General features: G+C 43.9%; 1 protein-coding gene across 1 annotated transcript in view; it reads left to right on the top strand.

Annotated features, from left to right (window-relative positions):
- Positions 1 to 21,264, top strand: part of LOC138755450 (cytochrome P450 7A1-like) — a 55,647-nt gene that overhangs the window by 8,850 nt on the left and 25,533 nt on the right. Inside the window, exons 3-4 of the mRNA XM_069921437.1 lie at positions 13,240 to 13,850; positions 15,049 to 15,179. Coding sequence (XP_069777538.1) covers positions 13,240 to 13,850; positions 15,049 to 15,179 — 742 coding nt within the window. The remainder of the gene's footprint in view (positions 1 to 13,239; positions 13,851 to 15,048; positions 15,180 to 21,264) is intronic.

Below are 21,264 nucleotides of genomic sequence, written 5' to 3'. Positions count from 1 at the left end.
AACCTTTTGTAGGAGCACAATTGAGCGGGTGCTGTCTGGCTCCAAGCATCAGACGAGAAGGCTATACAGCAGAGTGGATCACTGGGTCTCCCTTTCTTCTATAGATGGCATTTACTGGGAGTGATGTCTAAGTAGGGCTCAAGTAATTATTAGAAGACCCTTTCCATCCAGTGCACAGTATCTTCAACCCACTACCATCAAGAAGAAGGTGCAGGAGCATCAAAAATCAGGACTGGCAGGCTGGGGAATAGCTTCTTCCACAGGCTGTGAGATTGATGAACAGTATCCTGTAACTGTGACCATCATGCCAAATATTGATATAATATTTAGTTTGATTATTTATGTAGTCATTGCATATTGTGGATTGTATGTTTTTGTGCATGCACCATGCTCTTAAGAGACTTTTTTTGTTGGATTGCATATGTACAAACAAATGATAATAAACTTGAGCTATACAAATAGGCCATAAACAATGGCATTGTAATTGTAAGTTCCTCCTCATTTAGCAACAGAATAATTTAACGCTTTCAAGCTGCATTCCACCAAATACCCTCAACTTTCTCATCAGCAGACCACAATCGGTGCAGATTTGCAATATCACCTCCTCCTCGCTGAACATTAACAAAGCACCCAAAGCTGTATGCTTAGACCTCTGCTCCATTCCCTGTATATTCATGACTCCATAGCCAGGTTCAGCTCCAACAAAATCTATAAATCCACAGATGACAACACCATTATTGGCAGAGAAACTGGAAATTACGTGTCAGAATGGAGATCAGGAACCTGATTCAGTGATGTCAGACAGTAATTTTGCTTTCAATGTTAACAAGCCCAAGGAGCTTATTGTGCATTTCAGGCCAAAGGACCACACAGCTGTCCACATTAGTGGGATGGAGGTGGAAAGGGTTAGAACCTCAGGTTCTGGGAGTACATATTCATATGACCTTTCCTGAAGTCAGCTCATTGAGGTAACAATGAGGAAAGTGCACCAACATCTTGCTTTCTAAGGAGACTGAGGAGATTTACCATGTCATCGGATATTCAATCAAAACCTCTACAGGTGCACTGTTGTAAATATACTGTGTCATAGTCTGTTTTGGGAATTTGAGTGCCCAGGAATGTAGAAGGCTGCAGAAGGAAGCAAATATAGCCAAGTCCATCACAGTCTCTGGCCTCCCATCCACTGAAGACCTCTATATGAGATGCTGCCTCAAGAAGGCAGCTGACATCATAAAGGACACCGATCATTTGAATCACAACCTCTTCTCACTACTAACTTCAGGTAGAAAGAACAGAAACCTGAAGTCCAGCACCTCTAGGTTCAAGAACAGTTTCTTTCCAACGGCCGTCAGACTTTTGAAGTGTCCTTGTTACACTATTCATCGACTGCTCCAACAGAACAAAATAACTGCACTATTGTAATGCCATTTTTTTTCTCTTGCTCTAAGGGAACTGTCAATATCATTGGACAGCATTTTTTTTTCAAAAGGTTTTCTTCCTGAAAAGAAATTGGGAATTATGATAGATGACTTCAAGCTGAACACAAAGATAATTTCAGATTTGCTGCATCACTTACGAAGTTGGAAAAACATCAAATTAACTTTTTATTGAATATAGCATGTTTAATTGCATAATGATGCTGACACATGATGCACAACTAATGCGAGGAGCTCAGGGTTTGTATCAGCCACAACTTTATAAATTTAGACATACATACAAGTCCATGCCGCCCAATTTACACCCAATTAACCTACACCTCTGGAATGTTTTGAATGGTGGAAAGAAACTAGAGCCCCTGAAGAAAATCCACGCAGACACTGGGAGTATATACAAACTCCTTGCAGACAGCGTGGGATTCTAACCCTTGACCCCATCGTTGGCACTGTAAAGGTGTTGTGCTAACCACTACGCCAGAGTAGTGCTCATAGGCTTTCTAAATTAGTGCAGCATGCTGAATCTTTGAGCCTTAAGCATATACTTGCCACAAATGTAACAGAATGTAGCGCAGCTGTTGCAACATTGATGAGATATTTCTGCTGTATTGGATCTTCCTGAAGACAATAAATGCAATTGTTAAATACACTCACTATGCTATGCCTGAAGAGCATGTGCATCAAATGCATTCAATTAAATCAATTTGCATATGTGAGCTACTTTTACAATGTGTCTGCATGGCCAGGCCTAAGGCAGCGTGTGAATAGCACCTGTACTAAGTGCATCCTGAGGTATGTTTTGACTGACCAAAACAGCTCACAAAAATAGGTTGTATCTAAATAAAGGTATGTGCTAGGAACATTTTACGGTGACTTTCCTGATCAGCAACCCAAAATCCAAACGTGTTCAGGAAACAAAGTCTTTGTTGCCCAGTGTATTTATTATCTGTTTATATATCTTTTATAGTTATTATCTCTTTATAATTTTGTGTATATTATTACAGTTGTTCTTTGTTTAGAAGTACCTGTTTGGCTGTAACATATAAGAATTTCACTAAATCTGTATATGGCTATAAACCTGTTATCATTACTGATGTTCTGTAGCAACTGCTACACAGATTGAAACACACCATGACCACATTGGAGGTTACAAACGAACTGTTTCTTCAAACTTCGCGCATGCAGGAGGCTGTTCGTGCGGTGACGTCACCACACTTGCCTGAGGTGTGCGCCTTGCTCTAACACACCTGGCACAGAGGTTCCCCGACGGCGCCATCCTCTCGCGGCTGCCCTGCCGGCACGGCGGTACAAACGAGGCCGGTTCACCATGAGGATATGCGCCACTGCACAAACCCCCCCCCCCCCCCCAGAACCAGCTTGTGCGTTTTGCCGCCTGGGCAGCCGACCTTGTCGTTTCGACTGGGCCGTCACTACCAGCTGACTAAGGTCCAGGTGTGCCGCCTTGAGTCGGTCGACTATGAATAACTCCCCCTTGCCCCCAATGTCCAGGGTGAACGCCTTGCCTGAGCGTTACAGGACTTTGTAGGGGTCTTTGTAGGGAAGCTGCAGGGGGCCCAGTATGTGGACCTCGCCGGACGAAAACTAAATCAGCCATGGCCAGCTCCTTGGGGATGCAGGTTGGGCGGCTGCTGTGGTTGGTCAGTGGTAGGGGCGCTAATGATGCGAGCTTACCCCACAAGTCTGCCAGCAAGGTCCAACTCTCATCACGGAGCTGATGCTCGGGCCAAAGAACTCCCCGGGTAGTGACAGCGGTGCGCCGTAGACCAACTCCAAAGATTATACCTGTAGATCTTCTTTTGGAGCCGTTCTGATGGTCATCAGGACCCAAAGCAATTTATTTGTCCAGCTGGGACCGGTGAGGCAAGCCATGAGGGCCGACTTTCGGTCCCAGTGGAAGCGCTCCACTAGTTCATTGGCTTGGGGATGATATGTGGTGGTGTGATGGAGGTTTGCCAGCTGTGACCAGAAGGCAGATGTGAACTGGGCACCCCTGTCGCTCGTTATGTGCTAGCGCCAGCATTTCATCCATGAGGACAGATGGGGTTCTGTTGCCCAGACCATCCAGGTGTAGGAGCCTGGAGGCGCGCTGCCATGGTGTGAGGAGGAGGTTTTTGAGAGCGAGGTATTTACCTTCATCTGGTGGGTCATGGATAAGGTCGTCCACCCTAGCTGCGGTTTCTTCATCAAGTGTGCGCACGATATGGTAGAACATCGTAGTTCCTTGTGATGTGTCGGAGGCAAAACTGCGCTTCTGCATGCCCAAACTAAGTACGTGGGTGATGCGTCCAGAAGTGGTGGGGGGGGGGGGGAGAGTTTCACTGCGACTCCGTTGATTGCTGCAGAATCCATATCGGGAGGCCAGAAAACCATCTGGACTCACCAATGTAGTGACTGCTACACAGAATGAAACACACCATGACCACATTGGAGGTTTCAAATTAACTGTTTATTCAAACCGCACGTGCCCCTTTAAGGGCGGCGTGAGCTCTGCCCCTGCATAAGCAATGATGTCACCACACTTGCCTGAGGTGTGCGCTTTGCTCTAACACACCTGGCACAGAGGTTCCCCGACGGCGCCATCTTCTCGCGGCTGCCCTGCCGGCATGGCGGTACAAACGAGGCCAGTTCACCATGAGAATGTGCACCGCCACAGCACATCAATTACCACAAAAGACTGAGGTTGTGAAACTGATAGGCTTTTATTGACTATAGACTGGAGCAGCGATCAACTTCATTGACTGATCATGGCAGGAAGAGTGGGGAGCATGGGTAGGATCGGTCTCAGGAAACGTGTCCAGAGGCAGTAGCCAATCATAGTATAACAGCGGTTTACACACTCACCCCTCCTTTTTAATTAAAAAAAATGAAGGAAATATATACACCTATACATATTTTATAGGTCAGGTCTTTCATGGGGTCTCCTCTGCTGCAGCGAATGACATGGTAACGGTTATGGTGTCGACTTGGCACCCTGGCCAGTCTGTCATCATTGCAGTTCACCGGAGGGGAAGGGGGAAAGAAGGGACAAGTGAAGGAGGAGGGAATGTGGTGTTGGTGCATTACTGGTGACAAGATTTACCCAGTGTGAAGTGTGATCAGCAGCAGGTTCAGAGACCCCCAAGATGGCAGTGGGGATATCCAGAAAGACATCCATATTGTATTAAACATTCCTTCAAGTGTAAAAGTGACTGAGCTGGATTTGTTAAATACACCAATACATCATCAGCAAATAAATTAATTTTGCACTCCTCATCTAAAACTTTCATATCCTGTATCTGTGTATTTTGTCTTATCAACTGTGCTAAAGGTTCAATCACTAACGCAAACAAAGCTGGTGATAAAGGACAACCTTGGTGAGTTGATCGAGTTAACTTAAAAGATTCCGAAATCAAACCATTCGTCAATACTCTAGCTACTGGTTTACTATATAAAGCCCTAATCCAACCAATAAAAGAAGGAGCAAACTTAAATTTCTCCAAAACTTTAAACAAAAAATTCCATTCAACTCTATCAGATGAGGGAAGATTTTGGTATTGATAAGAATTCTTTATTTCTTTATTATCAAATTCAATATTTGGTAAAATGTATGTTTCGTAGAGAGATGATTTTACCTAAAATGACTAAATTTGAGACTTTTCTTATGAAGGTACCAGAGAAGGGTTATATTTCATTTATGTATCAAATATTACAGGATGGTATGGATAAAAAAGGTTGGGATAGATCTAAAATTAAATGGGAAGCGGATATTGGTTTTACTTTTTCTGAACAGGATTGGTTAGATATCTGTTATGACAGTGTAACTAGATTGATAAATGCACGTTATGCAATGATTAATTACAATTTTTTACATCAGTTATATTTGACACCTGAAAAAATAAAAAAATATGGTTTTAATGAATCAGATTTGTGTTTTATTTTTTTTTTAATTTTTTATTTTTCACACCATAAATCACATTAGCCATGATACACACTTTTTCTTTTTCACACATATACAGTGACTTTTTCATCCCCCCCCCCTCCCTCCTCCCAAGCCACCCCCCCACCCCCCCCCCCTCCCATCCATTTTAGGTATACAATCTAGGTTACATTAAACCAGTCAGACAATGTTGTCATTCAACAAAAATACACCAGAAATTCTACTGAGTCCATTCTTTTCTTTCCTTCTCCTTCCATCAACTTAGGTAATGATTGTCCCCGGTAGGTTTTCGCTATTGTATTTAATGTAAGGCTCCCATATTTGTTCGAATATTTCAATATTATTTCTTAAACTATATGTAATTTTTTCTAATAGAATACATTTATTCATTTCTATATTACCATTGTTGTATTTTCAGATTATCTTCCAATTTCCAGGTTGACATAATACATTTTTTTTGCTACGGCTAGAGCTATCTTAACAAATCTTTTTTGTGCATCCTCCAAATCAATTCCAAATTCTTTGTTTTTTATGTTACTTAGGAGAAAGATCTCTGGATTCTTTGGTATATTGTTTTCTGTTATTTTATTTAATATCTGATTGAGATCTTCCCAAAATTTTTCTACTTTCTCACATGTCCAGATTGCATGAATTGTTGTTCCCATTTCTTTTTTACATCGAAAACATCTATCCAGATTTGTGTTTTACATGTGGTGATACGGTTGGAACTTTTTTTCATGCTGTTTGGACACGTCTCCTGAAACCCTCTGGGATCAGCTGAAAACAGCCATACTGCAATCCACTGAAGAGGTACTGGGCTTCTCTTCCAGGAAAAACAAGGACTGGTTTGACGAAAACAACCAGGAAATCCAGGAGCTGCTGGCAAAGAAGTGATCTGCCCACCTTGCAAAGCCTTCCTGGCCAGAGAAAAAATGAGCCTTCCGTCTCACATGCAGCCACCTTCAGCGCAAACTCCGGGAGATCCAAAATGAGTGGTGGACTAGCCTCGCCAAACGAACCCAGCTTAGCACCGACATTGGCGACTTCAGGGGTTTTTATGAGACACTAAAGTCTGTGTACGGCCCCTCACCCCAAGTCCAAAGCCCTCTGTGCAGCTCAGACGGCGAAGTCCTCCACAGCGACAAGATCTCCATCCTCAATCAATGGTCAGAACACTTCCAATCCCTTTTCAGTGCCAACCGCTCAGTCCAAGAATCCGCCCTGCTCCAGCTCCCTCAACAACCCTTGACGTTAGAGGTGGATGAGGTCCTTACCCGGGAAGAGACATATAAGGCAATTGAACAACTGAAAAGTGGCAAAGCAGCAGGTATGGATGGAATTCCCCCAGAGGTCTGGAAGGCTGGCGACAAAGCTCTGCATACCAAACTGAATGAGTTTTTCATGCTCTGCTGGGACCAAGGAAAGCTGCCTCAGGACCTTCGTGATGCAATCATCGTCACCTTGTACAAAAACAAAGGCGAGAAATCAGACTGCTCAAACTACAGGGGAATCACGCTGCTCTCCATTGCAAGCAAAATCTTCGCTAGGATTATCTCCTAAATAGAATAATACCTGGTGTCGCCCAAATGTTCTCCCAGAATCACAGTGTGGCTTTCGCGCAAACAGAGGAACTACTGACATGGTCTTTGCCCTCAGACAGCTCCAAGAAAAGTGCAGAGAACAAAACAAAGGACTCTACATCACCTTTGTTGACCTCACCAAAGCCTTTGACACCGTGAGTAGGAAAGAGCTTTGGCAAATACTAGAACCCCTCGGATGCCCCCCCCCAAGTTCCTCAACATGGTTATCCAACTGCACGAAAACCAACAAGGTCAGGTCAGATACAGCAATGAGCTCTCCAAACCCTTCTCCATTGACCACGGCGTGAAGCAAGGCTGCGTCCTCGCACCAACCCTCTTTACTATCTTCTTCAGCATGATGTTGAAACAAGCCAATAAAGACCTCAACAATGAAGACGGTGTTTACATCCGGTACCGCACGGATGGCAGTCTCTTCAATCTGAGGCGCCTGCAAGCTCACACCAAGACACAAGAGCAACTTGTCCGTGAACTACTCTTTGCAGACGATGCCACTTTAGTTGCCCATTCAGAGCCAGCACTCCAGCGCATGACGTCCTGTTTTGCGGAAACTGCCAAAATGTTTGGCCTGGAAGTCAGCCTGAAGAAAACTGAGGTCCTCCATCAGCCAGCTCCCCACCATGACCACCAGCCCCCCACATCTCCATCGGGCACACTGAACTCAAAATGGTCAACCAGTTTACCTACCTCGGCTGCACCATTTCATCTGATGCAAGGATCAACAAAGAGATAGACAACAGACTCACCAAGGCAAATAGCGCCTTTGGAAGACTACACAAAAGAGTCTGGAAAAACAACCACCTGAAGAAACACACAAAGATCAGCGTGTACCGAGCCTTTGTCATACCCACACTCCTGTTCGGCTACGAATCATTGGTCCTCTACTGGCATCACCTACGGCTCCTAGAACGCTTCCATCAGCGCTGTCTCCGCTCCATCCTCAACATTCATTGGAATGACTTCATCACCAACATCAAAGTACTCAAGCTGGCAGAGTCCGCATGCATCGAATCCATGCTGCTGAAGACCCAACTGTGCTGGGTGGGTCACATCTCCAGAATGGAGGACCATCGCCTTCCCAAGATCATGTTATATGGTGAGCTCTCCACTGGCCACCGAGACAGAGGTGCACCAAAGAAAAGGTACAAGGACTGCCTAAAGAAATCTCTTGGTGCCTGCCACATTGACCACCGCCAGTGGGCTGATCTCGCCTCAAACCGTGCATCTTGGCGCCTCACAGTTTGGCGGGCAGCAACCTCCTTTGAAGAAGACTGCTGACAAAAGACAAAGGAGGAAAAACCCAACACCCAACCCCAACCAACCAATTTTCCCTTGCAACCGCTGCATCCGTGCCTGCCTGTCCTGCATCGGACTTGTCAATCACCAACGAGCCTGCAGCAGACGTGGACATACCCCTCCATAAATCTTCGCCCGTGAAGCCAAGCCAAAGAGAAAAACATATACAATCTTTTTGGAAGAAAATTCAATCGTTTTTAGAATATCTGCATAAGATTTAAATAGTTTTAGATCCAACAGTATTTTTATTGGGTAGTTTGCAACCTCTGAAAAGCTTGGGATTAAATAAGTTTCAGCTTGTTTTTGTATATTTAGCTTTATCCATAGTGAAAAAATGTATTGCTAGTACGTGGAAAGATACAAATATGATTGATATTAATAGATGGCATAATGAGATCAAATATTTTAATAATGGAAAAAACATGTATTTTACACATGATAATTATAATTTTTTTATTAATAAATGGCTGTTACATTCAGAATATTTACATTTCAATTTACATTGATTAGATTTTAATATGTATATTTAACTTTTTTTTAAATTTTTTAAAATTTTTTTATGGCTCTCCTTAGGAGAGTTGGCTGAAGGAGGGGTGGAGTTTCTCTCTTTCTTCTTTTCTTTTTTTTATATATATAAAAAATGTTCATGTTTAATTGCTGTATATATCATATATTATTTGTTTTTTGAATGAATAAATAAAGTTTAAATAAAGAGTATCCCTTTAGAACAGAAATGAAGACAAATTCCTTCAGCCAGAAAGTAGTGAATCCATGGAACTCATTGCCACAGATGGCTGTGGAGGCCATGTCAGTGGGGATATTTAGTAGAGGTTGATAGGTTCTTGATTAGTAAGGGTAACAAAGATTTGTGGGGTAATGGCAGTAAAGCGAGGTTGAGCGGAAAATGCATCAGCTATGTTTCAAATGATGGAGCAGACTCAGTAGGCAGAATGGCCTAATTCTGCTCTCAGAACTTCTGGTCTAATGCTATTCTAAAGTAAGTGGAGGATTTTAATCTGCTCCCATTCTGACTATCCATTTCTCTCCATTCCTGACCTGCTGAGTCCTTTGAGTTTTTCATTGTTAGCTTAAAATTCCATCATCTGCAATTATTGTGTATATCTAGGATTTAAACCTGATCAGGTGAATATTTCTACTGCAAATTACATGAATTGCCTACCAATCACAGATGTGTTGTTATGTTTAGATGAGATGTTGAATGGTTATTCCCAGAGTACTTTGAAGATGAACCCTCAGTGAATATTTTGGCATGATGTATATGGAGGTGGTGGAGCATGTTTTTACAAACTGCCCTGGAATTATCCTAAGAAACCATGATTGACATTTGCAACTTGCCAAGACTCTAGGGCCTAATCTCTGAGGATGCAATTTAGACAAGAAATAAGCTCGAAGGCTGATTCACAGGGTCTATATGGGCTGTTGCCAGATATCATGTATTAAACAGCAACTACACTAAGCAGTGAGATCTTACAAAACTGTTGAGTGGATCCAATGCAGTTAATCTTTGAGACACATGGGTTAGTAGAGGCACTGGTATCAGATGGCTCTACTCCATCTAATATATAGAACTTAGAACATTACAGTATAGTACAGGTGCTTCGGCTCACGATGTTGTACCCACCCAAATATACTGACCAAAAAAAGAATCCACCCCCCCCATCTCATTACCTTTTCTTTCATCCATGCATTTGAAAGAGTCCCTTAAATGTCCCCATTGTTCCACCACTACTCCTGGAAATGCATTCCAGGCATTTCCACAACTCTGTGTAAAACAAACTTATCCCTAATGTCTTTCCTAAACTTTCCTCCCTTCACTTCATACAGATGTCCTCTGATGGTTGCCTCATAAAGACATATTTTCCAATCAAGACAACATCCTGGTAAATCTCCTCTGCACCCTCTCCAGAGCTACCACATCTTTCCTTTAATGAGGTGACCAGAACTGAACACAATATTCTAAGTGTGGTCTCACCAGAAATTTATCGAGCTGCAATATTACTTCATGACTCCTGAACTCAATACCCTACTTAATGAAGCTCAACATACCATTGGGCTTCTTAACTGTCCTATCAACCTGTGTGGTGACCTTGAGTGATCAATGGATTTGGACCCCATTGACCCTCTGTTCTTCCACAATGTTAAGTATCCTAGCATTAACTAAGTACTCTGCCCTCAAGCTTAACCTTTCAAACTGCATCACCTCACACTTATCCAGATTGAACTCCATCTGCCACTTTTCTGCCCAACTCTGCACCCTGTCTATATCTTGTTGTAACCTACAAGCTTTCACATTATCCACAACACTTCCAACCTTGATATCATCTGCAAACTTACCGACCCATTGTTGTGTTGAGAAAAAAAAAGTATCAGGTATCTGTATCAGGTTCAGTGGGTTCACAGAGAAATGAGTATGGACACAAATGTTTGCAATCACACGTAGCTTTTATTGACACCCAACAACTTATAGAAAAGTGTGGGGAAATCATAACAGGAATAAAATGTGCACAATTTATAAAGAAGCATGGGAAAATGTTAAACAGTACACAATTACAAATTCATACACGTGGTGCTGACATCGCACACTTTTAAGTTGTTGAGGTACAGAGCCAAAATGACCTGATGTAAGTAGAAAATTCAGCAAAGTTCATTACTGTTTATCCATTATTACCAAGTTGAATTGTGGACTACTTGAATCCCAGGTCTAATTACTATTGTTATGTTGTGACCTTTGTTATGTTCACAGACGATTCAGCTTATATTAGACACCGCATGGGACATTGAACAAGGCTGGCTCCTGTTGGAGCAGAGAATTGTAACAAACTGAAGTGTAGAACTTTGTCAGAAACTATACTCAGTGAGATTCAAATGGAACTGTACAAATACTACTCCGTTTGAACCAGACTTCATAACATGTTGAATACTTCAACAATTTTGTTTGGTCGAGTTTGATTTCAGTGATAATATTTGCTTGCTTGATTGCTGACAGATTGAGATTTCTTGCAGTACTTTATCCATCACTGACTGAAAACTTCTTTTTTTATTATTTAAAAATATGCACAGGAAATATAATATAATCAGTATATTTTCCTTTACATTAATTGTGTCATCGAGTGACATAAATCCACCCATACTAGTGTGCACCAATGATTCTCGTGTTTTTTCTGAACACTCGTGAAGTGCTTGCAAGGTTGTTCCACAGGACCCAGCCTCTCTGTTTGCAGTGGTGCCAGGATCTTAGATTGTGGTTTTTTTGACACAATGTCCCTCAGCATATACTCCTCCTCCCCAAAATGTGCCAGTCAGCACATTCATTTGTGGACATTTTCTTACACTGGAAAAACAAGTGAGTTTTGATCAGATCAATTACTGAACTGATGACCTTCCAGAAGCTGTTGATGTTTGTCAAAAATATGGAACATTTCACAAATTTGCATGCATTTTCCACAAGAGGTCATGTTGACTAATGTATGATAGTTTCACATAAGGATATGAAGCCTTGTATGCAGTATTTGCCAGTTCATATTCCTTCAATCCACATTAAATTTCACCTTTACTAAGGTTTCAAGATTCCCTTGTATTCCTTGCACTACATGACACACTTCCTATGATCATTTTAGCAATTCCTTTGGGTTGGGGTTGACTTGTTACCACTCTAAGATCTAGTGGGTTGAAATTAGATGTGAGATCCCATCTGGACTCTCCACTTCTTTGACCTTGTTCTCTTTCTTTGGCCTTGTAGTCATTATGGCTTTGAAATACACTTCAAAAATTAGTTTGGCTGCTTACACTCTCAGAAACCTTGTTAAATCCATCTTTTTGTGTTTCTTGTTTGTCTCACCATATATTCTCTCTTGCCTTGAACTCTTTGCTCTGTAAATTGCTTTCAGATAATTTCAAATTAATGCATGTTGTTGTCACTGAACGAACCACACTGACTTTTTCAATTTGCAGAAAAATCTTGTGATTTCCTTGTGATGAATGCAGCAATTTGTGCTTTAAACCAATGAACCATATTCAAATTCAAGCTGCCTTTTATCTCTTTTCTCTTCCTCTTTCTTTTCTTTGGCTTGGCTTCGCGGACGAAGATTTATGGAGGGGGTTAAAGTCCACGTCAGCTGCAGGCTCGTTTGTGGCTGACAAGTCTGATGCGGGACAGGCAGACACAGTTGCAGGGGAAAATTGGTGGGTTGGGGTTGGGTGTTGGGTTTTTCCTCCTTTGCCTTTTGTCAGTGAGGTGGGCTCTGCGGTCTTCTTCAAAGGAGGTTGCTGCCCGCCAAACTGTGAGGCGCCAAGATGCACGGTTTGAGGCGAGATCAGCCCACTGGCGGTGGTCAATGTGGCAGGCACCAAGAGATTTCTTTAGGCAGTCCTTGTACCTTTTCTTTGGTGCACCTCTGTCACGGTGGCCAATGGAGAGCTCGCCATATAGCACAATCTTGGGAAGGCGATGGTCCTCCATTCTGGAGACGTGACCCATCCAGCGCAGCTGGATCTTCAGCAGCGTGGACTCGATGCTGTCGACCTCTGCCATCTCGAGTACTTCGACGTTAGGGATGAAAGCGCTCCAATGGATGTTGAGGATGGAGCGGAGACAACGCTGGTGGAAGCGTTCTAGGAGCCGTAGGTGATGCTGGTAGAGGACCCATGATTCGGAGCCGAACAGGTTACAATTTTACATCCTTTCAAATGGAAATAGAACTAAGTAGCTTAAGCTTTGTGAGAGCTAACATTTTGAGCCAAGCACATGCAACATTCAACGGTAACTCTCAATGTGTTCATCTACTGATAGTAGAATGCAACTTTTGTATATTTATTACCTACAAGTTGACATTTTTAATTAATAAATGATAAATAGAAATTTTCAAGATTTATCATAATCAAGGATATATTGTGAATATTGAATTCACTTAATTTTGATGTTAAATTTAATTATATTCCATCTGCTCTGTCATAGGTATTTGATCATGCAGATTTTAAAAATGCCAAATATGGGGTAAGCTATGAAGAGATTCATCGAATCTTCAGCAGGACCCTACAGGGAAGTGCCTTGGACTCTTTGACCTTAAGTATGATGAAGAATCTCCAGTTTGTAATATCACAGATCAAGTCATCCTCCAATTCTGAGGGCTGGATCACGGAAAGCCTTCATACATTTTCAAACAGGATAATGTTTGAAGCTGGGTATTTAACACTCTTTGGTAAAAATGAAAAGGCAATGAAAGGAAATGATATTGAGAAAGTGAATGCACATCATGCTGCCATTCTCACTGTCATGGAAAATTTTAAAGTGTTTGACAATGTATTTCCTGCTTTAGCCACTGGTGTTCCAATATCGTTTTTCAGAGCAGCCAAGGCATCAAGAATGGCTCTGGAACAAGAATTTTTGCCTAAAATATTAAAACAGAATATGAATAAGTCTCTCCTCATCGAGGAAAGAATTAATCTTTTTGACCATTCACCTGTACTTGATGATCTTAGCAAGGCAAAGACTCATGTCGTAATGCTGTGGGCGTCACAGGCTAATACCCTTCCTGCTTGCTTCTGGAGCCTTTATTATCTAATAAGGTACAGTTATTTGCATATTTAATTGCACAAGATCAATTAATTATAATCACTTGTAGTAATAAAAGTGGTGGAAAAACACAACAGTGTCCATAGGAAGTAAAAGGCAATCAATGTTTTGGGCTTGGGCCCTTAATCGGTAATCTTGAAAAATGGGTAGACATCCAAATGAACAGATCTGTATGAAGAATTTGCCTCTGTTCCTTGTCCATGAATTTTATTTAATCAAATATTCTGTCACTTTGTTATAACCTCTTCCAACCTACCCTGTCCCATCATTGCATAACTTCAAAGACCTCTTTCAAATCTTTCATTGATACTTTCTCTGAAAACATTGGTTTTATCTGATACTGATAAATATTTAGAAAGGGAATCTACTGAACAGTTATGATTGCTGATGGCGCTTACAGGCTTTAAACAGTCTGTTAAAGGGCTGATGGTGTTTCTTTTTAACATCTTGATTTATGGAGGTCCATGCCTAAGATTGGCAGTGGACTGTGATGGATTGCAGACTCTAGATGATTAGCAGACCAGTACAGGACTCCAGGAAAGGAGGACGCAGCAGTTGATTAGTGAGGGACTCGGAGGTTAAAGAACTCAAACCACACAGGCCGTGGGCTGCTGGAGACGGGCTCATGAGAACTAGTTTCAGAACGGGGATTCAAAGGGAAAAAAGGGCTTGCAAAGGTGCCTCAGGCACTGAAAGCTTCGTGATTGTATCAGAGATTTTAATCTAGGAGCTCAGGTTTGCCAATAGATTGAACAGCTGCAGAGCTTTGGGCAGATGAATCCACAGAACCTCAGTGTCTCTGAAAGGAGTCTCTTTTGCCACTCTTTCTCTTATTGTTGGCACCTCTTTATTTACGGCAAGAAATTTTATGTATTATTACATAAAAGATATGCCAGGTTTCAAGAAAAGTAAGTAAGGAAATACTTACAGAGGCCACGATTTTTATTTTTGAATCCTCTGGCTGCAAACGTGTAGCTGGAGAATTGGTAGTGTGAGAAAATTCATGTTTGACTCATAAAATTCAATAAAGTGAATTTTTGAGAGGTAACAGGGAGGGTCAATGAAGGATCCACTTGTTTCCTGACTAGAAATGAACAAAGGGCTAAGTATATTAAGATGGTAAGCCATCATGTTTGTCATCAGTGGCACATTCTTCATATTGCCAGTTATCTTGTTTCATATATTCTGCAGGTCCCCAGAAGCACTGAAAGCAGCGAGAAATGAAATTGAAAACCTGCTTCGCATAACAAATCAGAATACTGGTGACATTAATAATCCTATCATATTCACTAAAGAACATCTAGAAAGCATGACAGTTATGGGTAAGAACATGATGATATATGTTATCAGTATATATTTTGTAGTGGTAATCCACATGTAAATTTAGACTCACAATTGAAGTAGTCAAGGAAAGTTTATCATGTAGTGTTTGATATTGAACTATTGTTGAGCTGAACAGGATTAAACAATCCATGTTGTGCTTTACTACCAAAATTTTTGTTGTTACTTCTGTGTATGATGCACTGAACAGCACAAGCTGACAAGCTTGTGGAAAAACCCCATTTGAAGATGGGTTGTGAGTGCTTAGTTCAGCCTGGTCAAACCCCTTGTGGTTCATACAAAAGGAGAGGACCAGCTATCTAATGTTTTACTTGAAATAAGAGGGAAAAAAAAGGAACTCTGTGGTGACCTGAAAGAAAGAGGTTATCATCTGGAAAACCTTGATGGTGCAAGTTTCTTTGGCAAGACACTGAAGTGGCTGGTTACAAGGGATCAGTTTGCATCCAGCGAACAAAAAATTTCTCTCTGAAAACCAACAAGAACCTTCCTTAGTGGTAACCATTTACCTTTCAAGCACCAATAAACCCTAATGATCTTCACAAATGTTAAATTCTGTTCACAGTATAAAAATTGCCTGCAACCAGTAAACCTGGAAGAATGAGAAGTGAGATTGGACTATGAATCAAAGAACTTTTCTCAACTTAAACACACATTACATACACGTGTGCTTAGAATTAGTAGGGGGTTAAGTTAGGTTAGTTAAGCTAATGTGATAAGTTAGTTTGATCCTGTTTTCATGTTTAAAGATAATTAAAAGCAACTTTTGTTTAGGTAACCTTTTGTCTTGGTGAATATGTATTGCTGCTGGGTTTTGGAGTCCTTTGGGCTCATAACAAAACCCTTAACAAATCTAAAGAATCCAACTGTGCAATACAGAGAGAATTAAAAAAAAACAATAAAGTGCAGAAGTAAGAATCCTTAAATGAGTCCCTTGTGGTGGCCCGCAATTGTGGAGATTTGGCCGGCATATCGCGCGGCAGCAGACACGGACAGAGATCGCTAAAGCAACTCCCAGGACAATGAACCAGCGGGGGTAGAAGCTGGGGCAGCATCAGACCAATAGCCCTAAAATGGCATTGGTCAAGCTGCCCAGCTAACTCAGCAGAAATAGGCTGGGGAAGAAGGGCATTTAAATGCATGGATGTTCCCACCCGCTATTGTTATTCATATGGCTGACTCAGTTCGACCAGGCGGATGCTCAGTTCCAGATCCGGGGCATCACAGCAGAGATCACCCAGTACTACCATGTGGTCAGCGCCCTGGATCTGTAGACTGCAGACAGAGGGGCCAACTTTATCCACAGGCCACCATTGGAAGGCACTTGCACTGCCTTCAAAGAGCTATTAACCGAGACGTTTGGACTCTCATGGCAAGAGCGAAGAGCACGTTTGCCCCACCTAAATGGGCTTGGAGATAGATCCCCGTTGGCACTCATCAACGAGATGCTGGGTCTCCTGGGAGATGAGCAGACCGGCATCATGTTCGAGCAGACGTTCCAGGAACAGCTGCCTGATGACATCCAACTCCTCCTGGTGAATGCGGATTTCACCGACCCCCAGAAAGTCACAGCACGAGCAGACATTCTGTGGAAACAGAAACAGAAGTGCTCGGCTACCGTGGGGCTCGTAAAGAAGTCCCGCAATCAGACCAGAGCAGCCCCAAGCAAGGAACAGCAGACGAGAGGCAGGAACGAGTCCAGCGACAGATGGCGCTTCTACCACCGGAGATGGGGCATCGAGGCCCACCGATGCCAGTCCCCCTGCGAGTTCCAGAGAAACGACAAGGCCAGCTATCGCTGATGGCCACGACGGCTGGCCACCAAGAGAGCCTCCAGTATATCTGGGTCCGCCTGTCCGACAGACACTTCCTGGTGGATACAGGAGTAGAGGTCAGCGTGATACCTCCAACAGGGTTGGGCATTAGGCGCAGGCGAGCTGGACCCACGTTGAGGGCCATCAACAACAGCAGTATACAGGCCTATGGCATTCGTAGGGCCAAGCTGCAGTTCGGGGCCAGTCACTTCTCATGGGAGTTCACGCTGACAGCAGTGCAACAACCACTTCTCAGAGCAGATTTCCTGTGAGCCTACAGCCTCCTACTGAACCTTAAGGGTAAGCGACTCGTCCACACAAAGACTTACCAGACCATCGCACTGAGGTACGCTAGGTTCCCGGCAATGTACCTGGACTCCGTCCAAAGCTTGGAGGATGAGTTCTCCAAGATGCTAGCTGGATTCCTGGCAATCCTTTCCCCTCAGTTCACAGTGGAGATCCCTCGACACGGCGTCAGACATCACATCCTGCCCAAGGGCCCACCGAGGCAAGGGCGAGACAACTTCCCCCGGAGAAGCTCTGACTAGCTAAGAGGAGTTCTGCAAGCTCGAGGAGTTGGGTGTTGTTTGAAGGTCAGGCAGCCCATGGGATTCACCCCTGCACATGGTACCTAAAGCAACTGGGGGCTGGAGACCATGTGGCGACTATCGCCAGCTCAATGAAGCCAGCACCCCAGATTATTACCCCATGCCACACATCCAGGATTTTGTGGCAAACCTGCACAGGACAACAATATTCTCAAAAGTGGATCTCGTGCGAGAATATCACCAGATCACGGTGCATCCTGATGACATTCCTAAGATGGCCATTATCACTCCATTTGGGCTGTTCGAGTTCCTGAGGATGCCATTCAGGCTTAAAAATGCGGCACAGATATTCCAGCAACTGATGGACGCAGTGGGCTGAGACCTGGACAGCACTTTCGTCTACCTCGACAATATCTTCGTACCAAGTAGAACCTGACAGGAACACCTTCAGCACTTCTGAAATCTCTGTAGTCGTCTGCAGGAGTTCGGCCTCACCATCAACCTGGCCAAATGCCAGTATGGCCTGAACACCATCGACTTCCTGGGCCACAGGATTACAAAGGACGGGGCCACACCACTGCCCGACAATGTAGAGGCCATCTGCAGCTTCCCAAAGCCCAGTACAACCAAAGACCTGCAGGAGTTCGTGGGGATGATAAACTTTTATCGCAGGTTTAGCCCAGCAGCTGCCCGAGTGATGCGCCCTCTGTTCATCCTGATGTCCAGAAGGAGAGGACCTGACCTGGGACGACAAATCATCACGTTCATTGTGGAAACCAAAGAAGCCCTGGCCAAAGCTGCACTTCTGACCTACTGTTGCAGAGAAAGAATCAACTATTGACATCCACTAGTAACGCTTCGGAAGAGTTTTATTAGCAAGGTATCTTGGAGAGCATGCCCAGCACCCAGCCTGAGCTTGCTCCGCTCACAGCCAGTTCTAACAGAGTTTATATACAATAAATGGCAGTGCATTCCTGCATGTGGTCTTCCTCTTGCAGTCAACCTGATATTAGTTTATCATTGTCAACATTTGGCAATAATTTAATCATTCACAGAATTCCAAAGCTTATCATGTCTGCAGATAAGCGTGTCTGCAGATTAATCACAACTTTGAGGTTCCCTGCCTCCACTTCAGCAATATGCAACTGACTCCTGTATGTTCTTGTAAGCAACTTATGGGTGAACCTTTAACCCTTTGTGTTCAGATTTTCCTCCACACCCACCCCAGACCAGATGCACCCATGGCCCTCACAGTCGATGGCTCAGGAACAGCAATTGGTGGAGCAGCAGATAGAAGGAAGTTGGCACCCACTAGCTTTCTTCAGCAAACATCTGTGTCCCCCTGAACTAAAGTACAGTGCTTTCGATAGAGAGCTGCTGGTGCTGTACTTAGCCAGTACTTCCTTGAGGGAAGTGCTTTCATGGAACACAAACCACTGACTTTCGCCCTGGCTAAAATCTCTGATCCCTGGTCAGTCCACCAACAGAGACATCTTGGAGTACACCACTGACATCAAGCACATCTCAAGCAAAGACAACGTGGTCGCGGACGCCTTGTCAAGACACAGTATCCAGTCCCTGGTCAATGGTCTGGACTTCGCAACACTGGCAGAGGCACAGCAGCAGGACGACGAGATCCCACAGTACAGGACCCCTGTTACAGGTCTTCGGCTTCAGGACATTCCAGTCGGCACAGGTACTACCACCCTCCTGTCCAACATGGCCACTGGGCAGGTTCAACCTATTGTCCCAATGGCATAGAGGCGACGAGTTTTTGACTCCATTCACGGGCTGGCACACCCATCCATCAGGACTACGGTCTAGCTGGTGGCTAGCAAGTATGTGTGGCATGGATTGCAGAAACAACTCCGGGGGTGGGCCAAGGTGTGTACACAGTGCCAAACAGCCAAAGTGCAGTGACTCATCAAGGTCCCCCCACAGCCTTTCAAGCCAACAGAACGCAGGTTTGACCACATCAACGTGGACATAGTGGGGCCCTTGCCAGTCTCTCAGGGTTTCCGCTACCTGCTCACATTGGTCGACCGCTTCACCTGATGGCCAGAAGCAATCCCCCTGGCCAACACATCCACCAGGTCCTATGCCAAAACACTCCTCTCATCCTGGATTGCAAGATTTGGACTGCCATAGCACATCACTTCTGACAGGGGCGCACAGTTCACCTCCAGTTTGTGGACCAACATTGCCAACCTGTGGGGTGCTCAGCTAAACCATACAATGGAATACCACCCGCAAGCCAACGGCATGGTGGAGCGTTTCCACAGGCACCTGAAGACCGCCCTCATGGCCAAACTCAAGAGCCCCAACTGGATGGACGAGCTACCTTGGGCACTACTGGGCATCCGAACAATGCTGAAAGAAGACCTTCACACATCATCTGCTGAACTCTTCTATGGAGCCCCACTCACGATTTCCGGGGATTTCGTTCCACAGGCCAGAGGACAGCAGGAGGAGACAACCACCTTCCTGGACAGGCTGCGCGTAAAGGTCGGTAACCTGGCTCCAATCCCACCCTCCAGACATGGGCAAGCCAAGTCCAACATCCCCAAAGAACTCAAGGTCTGTGAGTACGTGCTTGTATGCAGAGGACCTCACCGTTCACCACTGCAAAAGCCATAAGAAGGTCCCTTTCAAGTCATCCGGAACAATGGAGTCACCTTCAAGCTGGACATTGGTGGTAAACCAGAAGTCTTCACAACAGAGAGACTCAAGCCTGCCCACATTGACCCAGCAGAACCTGTGGAGACACCAACACCTCGACGCAGAGGCAGACCACAAAAAACTTTAGGGACTATACCTATTGACACTATAGACTGTAACACCTGTTCTGGGGGAGGAGGGGTGTCATGTGGCGGCCCACAATTATAGAGATCAGGCCGCCACATCGCACATCAGCAGATGTGGACAGAGATCGCTAAAACTACTCTCAGGACAATGAACCGGCCTGGGTAGAAGCTGGGGCAGAATCAGATCAACAGCCCTTAAATGGTGTTGGTCAAACTGCCCAGCTAACTCAGCAGAAACAGCCTAGGGAAGAAGGGTATTCATATGTATGGATGTTCCCACTCGCTATTGTATTCACATGGCTGACACAGTCAATCAGCAAAAACGGTGGGAACTTGAACAGTATAAAAGCAGCCTTTTCATCCCTAATAAAGTAGTGAACTTAACCTGCCATACTGTGTGTGTTTCTTTGTAGCAGTCGGCATCCTCATTGAGTTTGCTGTTGAGAAGTCTGATAGTGGAGGGGTAGCAGCTTTTCCTGAATCTGGTGGTGCGAGTCTTGTGGCACCAATACCTCTTTTGTGATGGCAGCAACAAATACAGAGAATGTGTTAGGTGGTGTGGATCCTTGACGATTGTTGCTGCTTTCCAATGGCAGCATTCCCTGAAGATGTCATGGATCAGTTGATGGTATGTCTCTACATGAGAAATACTTTCCACCAAAGAGGTGAGGAACATAGAACATTGAATAATACAACACATGAATAAGCCTATGCTGTTTCCAAGTGATGCAAATTCCTTAATTTTCTACATATTCATGTGAGAATTTAGAAGCCTCTTTAACACTATAATTGTATCTGGTTACACTGCTACTACATGGCAGCCCATTCCAGGCACCTAACACTCAGTGTATAAAAAGAACTTGCCCTGTACATATCCTTTAAACCTTCCCCTATTACCTTGTC

The sequence above is a fragment of the Narcine bancroftii genome, chromosome 2 (genome assembly GCF_036971445.1).
Source record: "Narcine bancroftii isolate sNarBan1 chromosome 2, sNarBan1.hap1, whole genome shotgun sequence".
Lineage (NCBI taxonomy): Eukaryota > Metazoa > Chordata > Chondrichthyes > Torpediniformes > Narcinidae > Narcine > Narcine bancroftii.
Note: the sequence above shows the minus strand (reverse complement) of the source record. Positions and strands in the feature narration are given on the sequence as shown.